Source organism: Dreissena polymorpha, chromosome 10 (genome assembly GCF_020536995.1).
Source record: "Dreissena polymorpha isolate Duluth1 chromosome 10, UMN_Dpol_1.0, whole genome shotgun sequence".
Lineage (NCBI taxonomy): Eukaryota > Metazoa > Mollusca > Bivalvia > Myida > Dreissenidae > Dreissena > Dreissena polymorpha.
In genome coordinates, this window is record NC_068364.1 from 84672245 (window position 1) to 84692529 (window position 20285).

The 20285-nt window shown below is 33.0% G+C and overlaps 1 protein-coding gene across 3 annotated transcripts in view; it reads right to left on the reverse strand.

Moving 5' to 3' along the window:
• The window catches only part of LOC127847369 (L-rhamnose-binding lectin ELEL-1-like), a 128530-nt gene that overhangs the window by 106536 nt on the left and 1709 nt on the right, over positions 1–20285 (reverse strand). The window contains exons 1-3 of one of the 3 annotated variants that reach the window (XM_052379236.1): positions 15050–15264; positions 14663–14905; positions 12329–13974 (exon numbers count right to left, since the gene is read on the reverse strand). The exons of 1 other annotated variant lie outside the window; for it this stretch is intronic. In XM_052379236.1, coding sequence (XP_052235196.1) covers positions 13697–13974; positions 14663–14905; positions 15050–15080 — 552 coding nt within the window. In that variant the 5' untranslated portion in view covers positions 15081–15264 and the 3' untranslated portion in view covers positions 12329–13696. Of the gene's footprint in view, positions 1–12328; positions 13975–14662; positions 14906–15049; positions 15265–20285 lie in introns of those variants that run through there. One more of the 3 variants, XM_052379234.1, reaches the window with a different exon arrangement.

The following is a 20285-nucleotide window of genomic DNA, read 5'->3' on the forward strand; positions in this document are numbered from 1 at the left end:
CCGCGCAATCACCAGACTTCTATTTAGAGATTATTCAAACATAGTAACTAAGTTTTACGCTACGTTCGGTTTATAGAAACGCACTTACGCATTCAGAAAAGCGTACGTAACTTTATACGTACGTACATTTTCGTCCGTAAAGTTACTCATTGTACCAGAAACGGCCCCCAGATCCCGTCACAGTTACGTATCTGGTCTAATTTGTAATTGAAAATTTAATTGCAAAGATTGCCGCTGATTGCTCTACAATATTTGCAAGTGTTTTAGAGGTGTCGCATGCTGATGCGGCAACACAGAGGCGCTCGATTTAAAAGATGACAATCCGTTTTTGTTGAAATGAATTGTTCGTTATTGAGGATTTTCCTTAATTATTACAGTATTTCTTCATTTGTTTATTCGAGCATTACAATTCACTATAGTTTGATGAACAGTTAATTAAGCGTGTTAAAACTCGCAATAATTATATGAATTGATTTGTTTCATGACTTATTGACCATTCAAAATTTGTTTTTTCAGATTGAATAACTAGCAATGACCGTACCTAACAACAACAAACGCGAGCATTGAATGATACAAACAGACACGGTTAAAAATGAATGGATTGACGCAATATCTGTCTTACATAAAGTCCGCACAAAAATATATGAATATTTTGAGTAGCTCTAAATCTATCGAACTGAGATATGTAAACCGATGCATCATCGTGTATATGTATGTCATACATAAATATTACCACCTCAAAATGATGTTCGTTCGCTAAGCCGCTTTTGACGGTGTGTAAAATGTCTTCCAACAACCACGCTGTTACAGAAGTTTACTGCTGCCTGACGACGACTCTGTGAACATCCAGTCGAATACCAGACAAATGTACTGTTTAACATCATTCATTGAATGATGTGTGCAGCTAGATGTCTTTGAATCAATTACTAAGGAAACAAAAACTGTTTTACTTGCTAAACCAAAACTTAAGTTCTGTGTGAGCACGCCTTTATCGACTCTATCCGTAAACTCGGCCATCAGCTTTGGCGAACGATTGTTTGATCGCAAACGTTTCGCAAATACATATGTAACAAAAACTGCACAAGTAATAATGCGGAATGTTTACGTGTTTATTGTGATATTCTTTAATACAAACGTTTTTGAAAATTGGTGTCTTGTTGAAAACATTTTGAAAGCCAATTAAATTAAATTAAATATCATCCTCTTTAAAACAGCTTATATAAAATACTAGTATGTATAGTTGTTATTTTATCAACGAATTGTCATTGGTTAATTATAAACAGAAATATGCAGTTTTACTTCAAAATTTTATTGATATAAACAAGTCTTAAATAGAACGGTCGTGCACTTTTAAAGAAACAATAGTTCGAAAATGCATATGAGCCAAGCTTTATTGCATTTCATGTGATATGCATGCTTTAACTTAGACTTAAAATACTTTGTATATGTTGTGTGTGTGTGTATATATATATATATATATATATATATATATATATATATATATATATATATATATATATATATGCAAAATCAAAGCATATGAAAATAAAACCTTAGAGCTGACGGACATTCAGTCATAGAGAATACCTCTTATAGGATAACTATAAGATACCGATAGGTAACTTACAATGATATCTCTATTATTCAAAAATATATGATTCTCATTCTGTTTTAGTTAGTTACACGATTTGTATCTAATACAACGCAATCATACATTTATAGCAAGTTTTAAGAGTAAACGTAAGTGCTGCGTCCGACTTCAATTTGAATGGCGAGTCTGCGAATTCATAACAATTATTTATACATGGTTTTGATAAAAATAAACGCGATGAAATTAGGAGAATATTTTCTACAAACACGCAATTCATAACTTATTTTCTCTTTAAAAATTTTCATGCGGCAGTTTTTTACTCAAAATCAATGTATGAGAGATGTTGTTTTTATCCGACAATTCAATTAGCAATGAAATAAATGATCTATTATTATTGCATAAACTCTATCTATAATGCGCTCTGGCGGGGTGCAGAAACTTGGCAAAAGGAGGGCTTGAACGGGGGAAATCGTGTATTAACAAGGCGATTCACGTGCCGTTCAAGCCCTGTTATGTGTTTTTCATATCCATAATCTGGTGCACGCGCAGTTACTTCCCTTCTCCAGCCTTCGACCACTTTTCAAGCATAAATGGGGAACTGAATAAGCACCAGTTTCCTCATGTATGCAGGGATAATGACTATTTCAATCCACGTTTTAAATTATACCATCTGCACTCACTTGACAACAGCTTTATTTTATTGGCAACGTCAATGAAGTTAAGGTTATTTACTCAACACTTTTAAAAGACTATGCTGTAACTGTAAATGTTTATGTACCTTCAACGTTCCTGCTGTAAATTCCAAAATAATTCCTCATTTCTTACGCGGCTGCATTTCAGCTTTGCATTGATCCACTGTTTAAATACATTTTAAATCGAAAACTGCCTATCCGAAGGTAAAGCCTCGTCATTTCGGATGAGGACCGAGAGAGGCATATGTAAAACACAAACATGAATTGTATTGAAATAATCGATTTATATTGTCGATGTCGAATGAACAAGACATATTGTTTTCAATGTTATTGACCGACTCTTATACAAACATGTTTCTTACCGGAAAATGACCCATAACAATGAATACATTTAAACATCAATTTTATCCTCAGGCAGATGTATTTGATGCAAGATCAATTATCGTTAATGGAAATATGTTGTTTTTAACAAAGAGTGGTCGTTTATTGTTATGATCTTTTCCAAATGACAAACATAACTAATTACGCATTATTTTTCTCAATCAATTACGGATTTTTACATCCATTTAACTTTGTTAAAAAATAATAAAGAGCCTTCTCTTACATATTACATTCTCACAAAAGTCATATATTAGTAAAAATGCATAAACACAAGTGTTGTTAGTTTGACGAATCAATGTTTATGTGTATTTATTATTGCTATATTGCTATTGTGACGATGAGCTGTTTATGCTTAAGTCGTAAATAAACTTTCTGTTCTGTTAATTACATACTAGTCTTTACTGTAATTACAGTCGATCAGTAACTTACAGTCGTTTAACAATAATTGATCAACCGGTTAGTCACATATGTCGTGTTACTTTCTACCGTGAGAACATAAACTTAATATGTGTATATGTTTTATAATGCATACAACTCAAAAACAAATGCTAACATTTATTATACCGTTATGGTTGATTGTTTTTAAGGAAACCAACAACGTTTAAACAATCATTAATACAGATTAACTCACAAGTCCATCGTCCTAGGCACGGATCTGCAAAAATCCGCTTCTTCTTATTCGCGAAAGTGGACCTGTTCTCACAATTGTTTCGTACGCTTTCCACAACATTCTCTTTAAGGAATCTCACTTCTTGGGCATTGGTACAATATAAGACGAAATATAAGTACGGAAAAAGCCATATATAGTTTGTGCAAATACGAAATAATTTATGAAATCCATATTGTTTAATGAAACGTCATACTCAAACACACGCACAGATCTTTTGTAAAGTATATCGCTAAACAATATAACAACAAAAGTTCAAAAACACGTATATTTCACATGCAGGTATTTATAAACTCCTTGGCAAGGGTCTCCAAAGACCGCGTTACTGGCTTTTAATTCGCATGAGGACCTGTTCTCACACAAGTTTTGCACGGTCTCCTTGACATTTTCTGCGTGACACCTCACTGTCTTAGTGTTGGTTTTCGTGCAATGCCTCGCACCTTGATCCTCGCCGTACATGGCCCAGTTAATCTGAATTTTCTTTGCGCCAGAGCAAGTTAAGGTGACACTTTTTTCTTCGCACAAGATGATATCTGCGTCGAAAATAACTTTAGTATTAAATAATAGACAGTTCATGGTATATTATGCTAAAATAACTTCATACAGGATAATATCTATACACAGAAGTAATGCAAACAATAAATAAATGAGCATCGTCTTATTATTTCGGTATCCATCCCATGTTTGCTTCAATTCAAGTAAAACGTTAATGAACGAATACATTTACCACATATTAATATCCACGTCTTAAAACTGTTAGAAGACGGAATATTCTTTACATTGCCTGCTCACAGTTCGTATAGATTGCAAACAAAATAATTTGCTATGAACAAATCAGAGTAATGCTATTGTTATCGAAATAAATTGAGAAAAATAGATGTTATTTATACAGCGTTTTTTTCCGATGCATATTATGGAAAATAAAAAGCGAAACAATTACACAACACAGTATTTAACTCAATGATATCCCCAGATAATATAAGACATTAAGGACTGATGTCCAGTTTTTAATACCGATGGATGCAATTCAAAGGCAATATCTTGACTTAATTGTTCATATATGCGAAACAATCAAGGCTAAGTTTGTAACAATATTTTGATAAGACACCAAACACGTGCGTGTTCACTTGTTTTTATATCCTTTCTAAGGAATCCTAATGAGTTACAGATTGCATTTAATAAATCATGCAACTAACCTGTTTTAGCATAGCATTTTTCATGCACGTCAAGAACGTCATTTGATGTAATGGAGAGGTCACTCAATAGGTGACAAGCCCCATTAAAAATTTTAAACGAGAGACAGTCAGCATTATTTTGGCAGCGCCATGCGCATTTCAACTTCCGGTCATTGGACACTGTAAGGAGAGGGGTATCACTCGTGCAGGAGCCGATCTTCTGGAAGGACTGGGCACACATTACGCCCCTGGTCACATTTAATACTGTAAACAGACAAAAAAACTATTATTTCGATATGTTGTATGCATGTTGTATGATTATTGATTAAAGGGGCCTTTTCACAGATTTTGGCATTTTTTAACTTATTCATTAAATGCTTTATATTGATAAATGTAAACATTGGATCGTAAAAGCTCCAGTAAAAAATCAAGAATAAAATTTAAAAAAAAGGAAAAGAACATTGCCCGGAGCAGGTTTCGAACCAGTGACCCCTGGAGTCCTGCCAGAGTCCTGAAGTAAAAACGCTCTAGCCTACTGAGCTATTCCGCCGAGTACACATACTGGACGTATTTTATACCTTATATAAGCAATCTTCGTAGTTTCACAAAATTTAACGACAAAAACAGAACTCTCCAAATTATTCAATCGTTTCGCGTTGCAACGCTTTATAATTTTTAGGTTTTAAAATCGTCAAAAGATGCATATAATGGCTATATTAGACCATGGTAAATGTGCAGTATTACTGTTTCCTCACAAATATCATAACTAAAACGAAAATGTGCGAATCTGAAACAATTTTTTTCAATTTTGTCAATTTACCAAAGCGTGAAAAGATCCCTTTAATATCCTACAATTACTAGTACAGGTGAAAATAAATTAAATTAAAATTAAGATAGAAAAGTTTAAAAGTTCGCTTGCACTTTAAACCTATATACCAGGAGTATGTGTTTGCCGTAACTGTATACATGTTAAGTACACATACATCCGATCGCGGTACTCTCACAATATTGATTTTGTTAAAATGCACGTCTTTTACTTTCTTTGATTATAACCGTTTAACGCACTACCCGACTCGAATTCAGCTTTCCTATATCTTCCAATAATGTCACAACATTCGCACGTGTGTTTATCCTTAAATCAATCGGTTGCGTTCCTAGCGTTGGTAATTAACCGATCAACACTTAATAAGCGTCGAGAAATCTCCATTTACTCTACAGACACAAAGGAGGTGAACAAGTGGAAGTACTTATAAATAGAAGTACAACAGACATAAGATATGTAATTTACATTAGGGATTAGATGAAGCTCATTTAAATCAAAATAAATTAAAATAAAAATTCCAACGCAAAGCGAGATGTACTATAGTCTCCTTGTATTCGACAGACACACTGAGAATGAACCATTCAACATTCTTTTAAATAGACATATAACATAAAAGAGACATGCAATTTACATTACTGAATTAAACCACTTTCATTTAATCAAAATTTATTGAACAACGTAATTGATATTATAATTAAACAAAGATGTATTTTTAAATAAGATTTTACAGATAATGACTGTGCAAAACTAAATGTATAAACATTATGATTCGCATGACCGTTAAAAAATAAATAGATCAATATGCTGTGACGACATTACCTTATCTAATTAAGATTTGAAAATTCATTTACAAAAATAACAATATCATGGTTTGGCCTTATGTTTATAAAAACAACGTTTTAATGGTTTGATCGTATAGTCAATTAATTAATTTATTTATTCAGACAATTTTCCTCAAAGTTACATTGAAAAGAAAAGCATCGGGCCTATATGTCATTAATACATATACATTCTGTAGTTTAAAAGCTGAACGTTTCCCGTCTAAGTTACGCAACTTTCCTTATAACATACTAGCATCTAGTGTTAATTGTGTATATAAATATTTTATGTATGAAAGTAAACCAGAACATACTACAAGGAAGGGATGCAGTTTCACGATTTCTAATTGTCAAGGGTGAAGCCCGTTAACGGTTTCGCTAGTATCTTGTTATTTATATTAGTAGTGGACATTGGAAAGTGTTTGTGTTAAAATGTAAGGAGCAAAATAAACAGCAATGAAGAATATGTCGATGTGTTAGCGTCTTTGTTAAATCGAATAAATCGGTTAAAGTGAGTATACAAGTGCTTGGAGATACCGGTAATGAAATATGAAGATCACCATAGTGCTTAGTGCTTTGTAATCCAGGGATATCCTCAGCACCATTAACGCTGGTTCTTTCGTAATCGATGTTGAACGCAAAACGGACGACATCCAGGTCTCTCTTGATACAATCAACCGGCAAAGCAGTTATAGATGTGTTCCGAATGCCCTTTACAAGCAAAAGTGAGCTCTTCTGGTCGTCAGCATTGGATCGTTTGATCAGTTTGAGGTTTACTTCATCTTTACTTGTATTAAACTTCTTAAATTCGGTGTAAGGTTAATCATCATTACAAAGAGTGGATTACGAGGTTGAACTTGTAGTTAATTGTCTATGTCTATGTCAAACTACCGTGAAAAGCATTTTTGTTTGAAGTGTACACAAATAATTATAAAAAGCTAGCGTAATCATAAACTCTGATTTGAATGATAATGACAAGCTCTATAAGTTTTAAACTGATTTGACGTTTACTATTTATGTACTACGCTTAGAGACACTAATGGAGAGACTTTAACGCCGAATAAACACTGTGTTTTAATGAATCTAAGTAATCGCTCGGATGCGCTGTGTCCAGAGAGTCGTTTTACGCATGTGCTTTGTGAACCATTAATATACCTTTTGTGATTCGCATCGCATTGGTTCCCGTCGTGTACAATAACTCTGGTATCCTAAGTTTCTTTCTATTAATGTATGTATCATCCTAGCATTTCGACCTCAAATAAATTAGCATTTTTAAGGTCCTATTAATAAAAGATTTGATCATCCCAAAACAGTCTTCTGGAAATTGTATTATACATCTATAAATTTAGATGAAATCGGCCAAAAATAAAAAGTTAAAACTTAATAAACCACACATTAACAAATGGTAAGTAAGAAACAATTATATTTTAATTTGTAAAGTATGTTTAAAGATGCACGACAAGGCGTTGACACTGGGACAAAGAATATCAAATATATTTTCATCTACTGTGGTATCGTTTTTATACGATAACAGGGTCACACATCTCCTTATTTCTCAACTGTCAAAGCATGAATTCGTTATGTATATCCACAAGAAACTTTGGTGAACATGAGGCGCATTGTGTATCGGGATAAAACTTAAGTAGATTAATTTTACGCAAGCAGCATTGTCTAGGTGCCACCTATTGAAGAGCAAATAGTCTATTATATAATGCTAAGTAAACTATTCTCGCATGCAGGAATCGCGTACTGTAATGGTTCACCGATGTTCATCTTGTCTCTCAGATTCAGCCATGTATGATACCCGCTCATTGAATAGAAGGATTTCTAAATATTCTTGCTTATTCCATAACAGAATTACATCATTGAACAAGAATTACTTGATGTTCACACGTACCTGCTATTATAGTTCAAGTGTGATAGTTGTTTCATAATCATGCGCGTTTGTTCAATAAATGAAAGTGCTTTTCGTATTATCGCATTTTACATTTTGAAATTAATAACAAGTTTTATGCAAAGTGTATTTGTAAAGTGAGCAGTACATCTTTATCACCTAGTTTGCATTTATCACCAGTGTATATAAACGAAATAAAATAAATACTTAGTAGGATTTGGGGAAGATTAAGTGTTAAAATTGCATGTGGACATCATAATGTTCTTGTTCAAATGGTGTTATGTATACGTTAGTGCTGCGCTTCATTTGACGAGCAGATCACTGTAAGTGTTAAGTTGTGTGAGAGACGTAACAGTCATTACTTTGGTGGTTTTACCGATCCTTATATAGAAAGCAATACAGCAACCGAAACTATTTCCAACAACGGCGATGTTTAAACATTAAAATACACTGTATCGAATAAAACAATTAATGTTTGAATAATAACTAAACAGCAAATTTAACTTTCAGACGTGTTCATTGTTGTCATATATAATCGATAGAAATATTTAAATGCGATTCAACATCAATTCTCTCAAATTTTGTCAACACGTAGAAATGTCTACGCCAATCGTGAAACTATTCTTTTTATAACAACCCGTGAATAAAAAGTTAATTATACACTGCAATAAAGGGATCCTCTTTTCATTTAAACGTATGAGTTTTGGTATATTTTGGTCAGTCTTGATTTATTTAAACAATTGTTGTTTGTATTATTCAATGATGACGTTTAGTTTCTAAAAAGTTGAACATTTTTTTTAAATAATTGTTAATAGTGTAAGATTTGTAATTGTTCACAATTAATCACGGTCCTCGTGCCATAATCAGGATTCTGTTCTGATAGCTGAATGGTTATGTAAAATCAGATAAAATTATTAACTTGAAATATCTATAACTCATTTACATCACCAAGAGCATTCTTACCAAAATAATTGACGTGCGGCTGTACTTGCATTTGAGCCGATGCAAAATCAATGGCGACAACATATTTGGCTGCCTTATTTTGTTTTTAGGTTCAGAACTGCATTTCGCATAATTGATCAAAGTCTAAACAATTTTAGTAGTACTTTGATCTCTTTTCAGGACGCAGACGGTCCGAATCCATATCCCGTGTTGCTGCTTTAAGTTAATGGAATTCATTACAGGCTTCCCCGGGCAGGTTAATCAAATTCCGATATTTGTTTAGTAATATGGGAAGCGTGAACAACAGTCAGATAGGCAATGCAACAATTCCCGTCACAGTTACGTATCTGTTCTTATTTGTGCTTGAAAATATTATTGCAAAGATTGCCGCTGATTGTTGTTCAATGATTGCATGTGTTTTAGAGGTGTCTCATGCTGATGAGCAATGCGGCAACACAGTTGCGCTCAATTTAAAATATGACAAACCGTTTTTGTTGAATTTAATTGTTCATTATCGGAGATGGGTTTTCTTTGTTTGATTTCGGTTAGTGAGCTTAACTTTTTTATTACTTGTTATTAATATTTATTTAAACACGCGCATTTGATCACTTTATAGAAACTCATTTGTTTAAAACCGTAGCCAAATTCTTTATTTATAGTGATAGGAAGTCATGAAAGACGTCTTATCAACAGTGCCTTAACTTGTAAATTCCAAAATCACGTAGTCCTGTATGCCAGGCACATCATCGTTTGTAACACTTGAACATGCATGCCTAGCATTTCATAATATTGAATGGGCCGTTGACTCATTTAAGCGTTATTATGATAAACAGTACATTCTAGAAATATAAGTTTAAAGAACCCCTTCGCAGCAAACTAACAATTGCTTATACAACACAATACAAATAAAATATTAAAATCTCAGATTCCTAGACATATGTATATGTCATAATTCACACGAAACCCTTAACGCAGACCCCACGGATCCATACATACAGAACATCTGGTGAAGAAAACGATATATTGAAACAAACGTGTATCTATTAACTCAAAGCAATATGTGTATATTTGCCGCACGGGTCTTCCAATGATGAATCTAATGGTACATTGTCTTAAAAAATACATTTAACCAATATTTTTTTTAATATACAACAAATATGTATTAATACGAGCAACTCTTGTTCCATTTTATTAAGAATATCCTGCGCACGGCAAGCGACCTCAAAAGCACCTGGGCGAACGGTACCATTTTAATATACAACAAATATGTATTTATACATGCAACCCTTGCCCCTTTTTATTAAGAATATCCTGCGCACGGCAAACGACCTCAAAAGCACCTGGGGCGCACGGTACCATTTTAATATACAACAAATATGTATTAATACATGCAACCTTTGCCCCTTTTTATTAAGAATATCCTGCGCATGGCAAACGACCTCAAAAAAGCACCTGGCGCGAAAGGTACCATTTGTCCATGCATTGGCATACACAAATCTTTAATCTTGAGAGTGAAATGTATATTTTAATTCCCGTCAGCATCTCAAAACTGACCACCGGATTATTATTATACATTCCATCTTTACATGCAAACATATCCCATATCTAAAAAAACCTGTAATTCATAAGTCACTTCAACACCACTACACTGATCACCGAGATCTCATTAAACTGTACACGGATACCCAAAAACTCAAATTTTGAGACAAACGTGCATCTCAACATCAATATCCAACACTAACCCCAATGGGTCTTTTAAAACATTATACCCACACTTTAATACACATTTAAAAAAACAACACATCCCACATCTTAATATAACACGGACATCAAAACTTAAAATGGAAGCATAACAAGAAAGTAAAATGCTCATGAAAATAACACTTTGATACAATAATGTTTCACAAAGCAGTCTTAGAAATAATAATGTCTTAAAAATAATAGTATTTAGAATTGATAAAAATAAATCAACATGAGCAAATAAATGTATCTATATAACCTAACTCAACTAAGTTGGGCTATTTTAAAGTTAATGAGTATTCGTGTGTTGATTCAAAATAGTCATGCTGTATCCCCATCCTCATACATATCAGCATATTATTTGTCACACCAAGAAACATAAATATCACGTTGACCTACGAATGCACATTCCAAATCTGTATCTACTCATATACAGGCAGTTATATTGTTCTCACGTTAAATGATGTCCATAAATGGCTTCATGGTTATCAATCACAATAAGTGGACACATAAAACTGTTGCTCTCTCTATAAAACATATGGTGAAGCGTTTAAATATTGAAATATTTCATACAACATATAATCGTTGTTAAAAAATATAATCTCACAAAAGACAAGTATCATTTCCGAAAGAATCATCGCTCAAAACTAAAAAATCCGACCAAATGTGTATGATTTACTTACATAATCAACATCTGTTGCCCCAAAAGAGATCCTATTGGCGACCCTCAAACGACGAAAGCTTTCCTGGTTATGGAAAGTCACCAGACACGACCCTTCATGCAAAACTGTTCTCCAGGGCAAGCCAGAGAGAGATGGACGCCGAGGCCGTCAGAAGAAAAGCTGGTTGGACAATTTTAAAGAGTGGACATTGATGCATTACTCCTATTAGCATTCAACAGACCTGATTTGTGGAGGATTTCTTCATTGTCGTCCCTCATTTCCCTCCAACGGCAAAACCGTTGATGATGATGATGGCGATTACGACGACGACGATGATGATGATGATGATGATGAAGATGACGTTTTGCAAATATATACATGTAATTAACAAAAACTACATAATTAATTATGCAGATAGTTGACATGTTTATTGTGTCATTCTTTACCTACAAACTTTTGTTAAAATTTGTATTTTGTTTAAAACATTTTAAAAGCCAATTAAATAAAATTACATATAATTCACTGTAATACAGTTTATTATTATCTATAATTGTAATTTAATAAACGAATTTTCATTGTTTAATTATAAACAGAAATTAGTAGTTTAACTTCAACATTTTATTCACATAATTAACTTGTCTTAAATATAACGGTCGTACTCTATTAAGGAAACAGATGTTCGCAAATACATATGCGCACAGCTCTATTTCATTTCAAGTGATATGTATGCTCTAACGTAAACGTATCATTCTTTGTATATGGTGTATATATTCAACAATTGTTATACGGAATTCAGTCGAATATGTAGGAGAAACCTCACTAGAAGCACGGGCTTCTTGATTTAAATGTAATGGCATATGCCAAACAATACAGAATATTACAGCATATATCAATGCATTTTTGCAAGATTAACGCATGTGTGTTAATTTATTGAAGCGATAATTTGAAAATATGAATAAATACAATACAAACCGAAATGCAAAATCAAAGCATATGACAATACAACCTTAAAATTCACGGACATTCACTCATTCACTCATACAGATAACCTCTTATTCCCAACTATAACATACCGATTGGTAAGTTACAATGACATCTCTATTATTCAATATTTTATGATTCTCATTCTATGTAAATTATAGAATCTGCATCGAATACAATGCAATCATACATTTAAAACAAGTGATAAGAGTAAAAGTTAGTGCTGCGTCCGACATCTATTTCAATGGTTAGTTTGACACTACTTAAAAATTGTTAATAAATGGTCGTGATAAAAATAAACGCGATGCAAGTAGGAGAATATTTACTACAAACACGCAATTCATAACTTATTTTGTCTTTAAAAACTCTCTCTGTGACAGCTTTCGACTCAAAATCAATGTATGAGAGATGTTGTTTTTATTGGACAATTCAATGAGCAATGAACTGAATGATTCGTTAGTGAGAGACTCTTGTATTCAATTAGCAATGAACTGAATGATTCGTTAGTGAGAGACTCTTCTACAAACATGTTTTTTTACCGGAAAATGACCCAAAACAATCAATATATTTAAACATCAATTTAATCCTCAGGCAGATGTATTTGATGATAATGATCAATTATCGCTAATGGAAATATGTTGTTTTTAACAAAGAGTGGTCGTTTATTGTTATGGTCTTTTCCAAATGATAAACATAACTAATTGTTAACTAAATACTAGTTTTTACTGTAATCACAGTCAATCAGCAACTTACAATCGCTTTACAATAATTGATCGACCGGTTATCCACATATGTCGTTATTACTTTCTACCGTGGGTATATAAACTTAATATGTGTATATGTTAAATAATGCATACAATTCAAAAACAAATGCTGCTAACATTTGTTATTCCGTTATAATTGATTGTTTTTAAGGCAACCAACAAACAACGTAAAAAAATCATTAAAAAAGAGTAATTCTTAAGTCCAATATTCTAGTACTTTGATAACAATTGGTCACACAAAATTTATAAAGCTTCTTTTTTCTAAACATGAAGGTATTTATAAAGTCCTAGGCACAGATCTGCAAACATCCAATCCTTCTTATTCGCGCACGTTGGCCTGTTCTTACAATTGTTTTGTACGCTCTCCCCAGCATTCTCTTCAAGGAAACTCACTGCTTGGGCATTTATACAATATCAGACGAAATATAAGTACGGAAAAAGCCATATACATTTTGTGCAAATACTACGAAATAATTTTTGAATTTCATATTTTGAATGACACGTCATACTGAAGCACAAGCAAAGATCTTTTGTAAAGTATAGGTCTTAACAAGATAACTACAAGTTCATAAACACGTGTACTTCACATGCAGGTATTTATAAACTCCTTGGCATGGGTCTCCAAACACCGCGTTACTGGCTTCTATTTCGCACGAGGACCTGTTCTCACACAAGTTTTGCACGGTCTCCATGGCATTTTCTGCGAGACACCTCACTGTTATGGTGTTGGTTTTCGAGCAATGCCGTGCACCTTGATCCTCGCCGTACATGGCCCAGTTAATCTGAATTTTCTTTGCGACAGAGCAAGTTAAGGTAACCATTTTTCCTTCGCACAAGATAATTTCTGCATCAGGAAACAAATTTAATATAGACAGTTCATGGTATATTATGCTCAAATATCTGCGCAAGGAAGCAATGCAAAAAAATTAGTATGTGTGCAACATTTTTTTAATTGCAGTACCCACGCCATGTTTGCTTTAATTCGAGTCAATCGTAAATGAACGGATAACATTTTCCATATATTAATAGCCACTGTTAATAAATGAATAATGCTTTAAAGTGATTGTTCAAAGTTTTTATAGATTGCAAACAAAATAATAAGTTGTAAACAAAACAGAGAAATATTATTTTCATCGAAAACATGAAATAAACTAGATACAATTATACAGCGTTTTTTTTCAATTAGTTCTTTGGAAATTTAAAGTGAAACAATTACACAACAAACTAATAAATTCATAAATATCAAGACAGTGTAAGAATTTAAGTCTGGTGGCCCCGTTTTAAATACCCCTGGATTTAAATCATAGGTAAATATCTGAAAACTAATTTCATATTGTGTAAGTACACTAAACCTTTAGCAATATTGGTGTATTTTTGATGAAATATACGACACAATCGAGGCTCAGTGTATAACAATATTTTGATAAGACACTAAATTCATTAAATACGTTTTTGTTCGCTTGATTTTATATCGTTTTTTATTTGGAAACCTTGTGAGTTACTTATTGCATTTAATAAATCATGCAACTAACCTGTTTTAGCATAGCATTTTTCATGCACGTCAAGAACGTCATTTGATGTAATGGAGAGGTCACTCAAGAGGTGACAAGCCCCATTAACAATTCTAAACGAGAGACAGTCAGCATTATTTTGGCAGCGCCATGCGCATTTCAACTTCCGGTCATTGGACACTGTAAGGAGAGGGGTACCACTCGTGCAAGAGCCGATCTCTTGGAAGGACTGGGCACACATTACGTCCCTGGTCACATTTAATACTGTAAACGGAAAATATTTCGATATGTTGTTTGCATGTTGTTTGATTGCTATCCTCATAGCATAAACAGAAAATATAATTAATTAAACAATTACTAGTACAGATGAAACAATTTCATTTAAATTAAGTTAGAATGATAACTTACCTATTATGATTGATAAATATAATATCTCCATTAGTTTAAAAGTTCGATTGCACTTAAACACTTAATACCAGGGAGTACATAATTGCTGTAACTGTATACATATCAGTCATTGCGTATACGCCGAAATACTTTAAATAAATTTAGCATTTTAAGTACACATTCATCCGATCGCGGTAAACTAACACTATTCCTTTTTTTTAAATGCACGTATTGTACTTTATTTGATTATAAACAATTGACGTCACTATCCGACTCGGATTCGGCTTTCCGATATCTTCCAATAATGTCACATCACTCGCATGTGTGTTGATACTTCAGTCAAGCAGTTCCATTCATAGCATTGATAATTTACCGATCAGCACTTAACAAGCGTCAAGAAATCTCAATGAATTTTACAGACACAATGGAATTGAACAAGTGGAAATAATAAATAGAGTAACAGCAGACACGAGACATGTTATTTGCATTAGGGATTAGAGCCAGCTTATTTTTTTATCAAAATAAATAAAAATACAATACCAACGCAAAGCAATATTTACTCTAGTCTCATTATAATTGAAAGACACAATGAGAATTAACCATTTAAAACTCGAATAAATAAACATATAGCATAAAAGAGAAATGCAATTTACATTACTGAATAATTACAAAATTAACTGAAATACAATAACAACGCAATTTATATCATAACGAAACAAACATGTATTTATTTAATTAGATTTGACAGATAATGACTGTACAATACTAAATTTATGATTCTCATGACCGTTCAAACATAAATAGAAAAATATGCTTTGACTTAATGACCTAATCTTATTAACATTTTAGAAAATATTTGTTTTTGCAAAAGTAACAATTTATCGGTTTAGCCTTATGTTTATAAAAACAACTATTTAATGATGGTTTAATGGTGTGGTCGTATGGTCAATTTATCTATTTATTTATCCACACAATTGTCCTCATACTTACATTGAAAAGACAAGCTCAGGCTTATATGTCATTTATAAATATACAGTCCTTAGTTTAAGAGCTGAACGTTCCCTGTCTAAGTTGCGCACCTCACCTTTCCTTATAGCACATACTAGCATCTAGTGTTAAATGGGTATATAAACAGTCACATGTTGTATTAAAGTAGGCCAGTGCACACTACACAAGCAAGGATGTAGTTTTATAATTTCTAATTGCCACGGGTGAAGCCCGTCAACTGTTTCGCTAGTATCTTGTTGATTATAATATTACTGGACTTAGGAAAGTGTTTGTGTTAAAATTTAAGGAGCAAAATAAACAGCATAAAGACTCGATGTGTAAGCGTCTTTGTTCAATCGAATTTCACTGTCGACATTCACAAATCTATTTTTGGCTATAGTTAGTATGCAAGTGTTTGGAGATACCGGTAATGCAAAATGACGATCACCATAGTGCCAAGTGCTTTGTAATTCAGGGAAATCCTCTGCCCCAAGTTTTGACGCAGTTTCTTTCGTAATCGATGTTGAACGCAAAGTGGACGACATCCAGGTCTTTCTGAATACAATCAACTGGCAAAGCAATTACACATTTGTTCCGAATGTCCTTTACAAGCAAAAGTGGGCTCTTCTGGTCGTCAGCATTGGATCGTTCGATCAGTTTGAAGTTTACGTCATCTGTACTTGTAGTAAACTTCTAAATATCGTGTTAAAGAGTGGATTACGAGGTCGAACGTGTAGTTCCTTGTCTATGTCATCCAAACTACCGTAATGAGAATATTTGAATATGATAACTGTGTTGTCTTTTAGCTTGTAAATTGACACAAATCTCTTTTGATGTGTTTTTTAATGTTTCCAATTTAAGGTGATGATAGTTCCTCGTCCTCTTTGTTAAATGTTATGTTTTAATTTCAGCAGTGACTGCTTTGTCTGTATCATAAACATGCTGTATTTAACCTTTGCTATAACATTGATTTCATCGTTCTGGAGACATTTCCTTTCATAATTCATTATTTGCTGAGTATATTAACGTGTCCAAGTCAATGTCCGGGTAACTTTTGTTCGTAGAAATATAAACAAAAATTGTCCCTCGTCCTCTTTGTTCAATGTTCTGTTTTAATTTCAGCAGTGAATGCTTTGTCTAGATCATAAACATGCTGTATTTAACCTTTTCTTTAACATTGATTTCATCGTTCTGGAGACATTTCCTTTTATAATTCATTATTTGCTGAGTATATTTAAGTGTCCAAGTCAATGTCCGGGTAACTTGTGTTCGTAGAAACATAAACAAAAATGGACGTACTATTTCAGTCAACTAGATAAACTCTACTTAACTTTTCCTGTAATATTTGTGTCTACATTTTAAAATAAAACCTCCAAATGTTCTTCAAGAAAGCAGACTTACTCAAATTTTCCTAGTTCCTTCCTTGTGCATATTTGGAGCTTTCTATAGGAATATAATAAATATGTCCGCCTAGTCATTCGAGTTCTTAAATTGTGTTTGAATGTGTAATGGTGTGCACTGTGCATGAACATAAGCGAGTGACGTCAAGGTCATAATAAACTCTTTGACCCCGGATACTAGTCCACCAATAACCTCTCGTTGTCCGTATCGCCATAGCAACTGTGCTTAATCCACTTGATCCTGAGTAATCGAGTTGTCCCATAACACCACATAGTGTGATACATCAAAATCAGAGTCGCCAATGTAAGCGATGGATAGGTTGAACTTTGGACATGAACCCACAGTGTATTTATCATAAGTGGTTGTGTCCCAGTTCAGCATGGTCCCGTTTGTATTTGTTTTAAAACTACATACGGGCTTTGTCGTCGCCATTAATGTTTGTGATGTTTGACTTATCTCCAGAGAAACCAACGGTAAGTACATGCGTTGCGGATAGCGCAATTCTGCTGATGTTGATGGGTATGTACATAATGATGGCAATGTTAATAAACGCAATAGAAAGTAGGACAAATGCCAATAATAAAACATTATAGGCAACCCATTACAGGGAATCTTATTTTCTAATTGGGTTACAACATTTGCGATTTAAATACACATTCTGGTGTGTCTTTCAGTGCACATTCAGACAGTTAAATCGTATGTAGCTCACGTTTGTTCAAAGCAATCAGCCCTTGTTATTAATTTTTTGAATACTCACTTTTTTTACCAAATTGCTATCTACGTGAAAAACTAATAAACACAAAATAAACACTCATTGATCCAAGACTAGAACATTACAATTTCAATGTATTCATAAAGTATAACCTATGTATCTTTAAACACTTATTTATGGATTATCAAATCTTGTTAGCACCAAGAAATCGCGGTTACTTTGTCAAATGTCACTTTGAACTGATAAATTCTTATATTAAGAGCTTCAAATATTTATTTTTAATCATTAAATCATATGCGTGTCTAATAACAACTATCTGCATTAAAAAAGAGCATTGTTGAAATACTCAATATTAAATTTAAGATAAACATTTTTTTCTTAAGCGGCGAATTGTTTAACGTATGCACATTCAAAGGTCACTTTTTCACCCAAAAATATCTTCAAAATACATTCAATTATAAATATTTGCCAAATGCGATTCTAATTACAAGATATAACACATTTCTGTGAATACAAAACGCTTCGATCGGTCGCATGCTTATTGTGTCGCTTAAAATAGCCTTTCTTTCGCGACGGAACTTATATTGCATGGAAGTGTTTACTAAATAGTGTTCGATAATTCAGAATACCCACTATATTGCCTGGCAAAACAAGCAACTAAGTTATGTCCCGTGAAAAAACAAGTAAGCTTTCCAAGATAAAAATATGAGTATAAATCTATAAATTCGATCGTTCAAACAACATCTAACTTAATTATCCAAACACCAGCGCTCCATATACTAACATCCTTTCTAATAAAATATTTATTGATAATTTGTATGTGGTTAAATTAGTCCTGTGTTCAGCACAAACCCATTATCTCGTTAAGATCAGATACTGTGCCGACAAATACTGAATGTCAGATGTCTGGCCATTAAACAAAATGTATGGTACCTCAATGTCTTCTGGTAATAGTAGTATTGCGTGGTCATTTCGTAGAATAATTTAACGCCATACTCCAAAGTGCTTAATACAGATACATTTTAAGTATTTTAAAAATTAAATGCTAAACATTTAGCTATTTAGCGGGTATCGGTAAAGTAAAACTCCGTCATTTTCGTTTGACAACAACGGTGTTAAATAATTTTCCAAAATATACAAACAATACAGATTTGTGACATAAAATCTACATATGTATCACTCAATATCACTTTTTACAGATAGTTCAATAAACATGGGTACAGAGATCAATTTGCATCACGTCCGTTTATGTACTTGTTTGTAATAATTGCTCTATATTGTCAAACACTGTATAAGAAAATTTATTCAATGTAAAAGAGAATTTAAATGGCATTTAAAAATAACATGTTCTTCGCTTTTTATAGTGCATTGTCTTATTCTTGATTCAACACGCCACTTACACGTACGATCTTTCATGAAAACAGCCACTCATTAACACACCCATAACTTTGAGAATTGTAGTTTTATGACACTTTCATGTATATTATACGGCTAATTTATATCTTTGTTTTGCACAATTATTGATGTTTTGTCTTCAGACCACATTTACTCTACTAAAGGGTAACTCGCAACGACGAAATACAATTTATAAATATACACTATTAGAACTAAATATCATGCCGTTGAATGATTATGTAGGTGTTCTAATGTTTGTTTTAGAATAATTTATCAATTTATTTACTAACCACTTGCCTGTATTCACATGTCTGACGTATTTGTAACCAATGTCAGTGCTCATGAAAACCCCAATATTCCCCACCATTCACGTTCAGCCTCGTTCTAAAATTCAACGCGTCACGTGATATCTAAACATAGTAGCAGTGTACGTAGTGTGAAACTGGTCTATTGATGTGTATTATCATTTTGTGTGTCTGTACAATGGTAACATATAACCCATGGAATGAAACATTCATATGATTTTCGAACATATTAATATTAGATTCATGACCGTTATTGGAAACATTAGGTTTTTAGTTGTGCTGTAATATTTAATTGCACTGCTGTTAAATGGCTATAAAATTATTGACCTGCATTTATTGTAGAGCAAACTGTAAACCAACAACTGGTTACTACTAGTTAAACGAGAAAGTTGCACTTGCAACAATGCCTTCAAACCATTAATACATTTATTTTGCAGAGTATGAACATTTCAAGAAT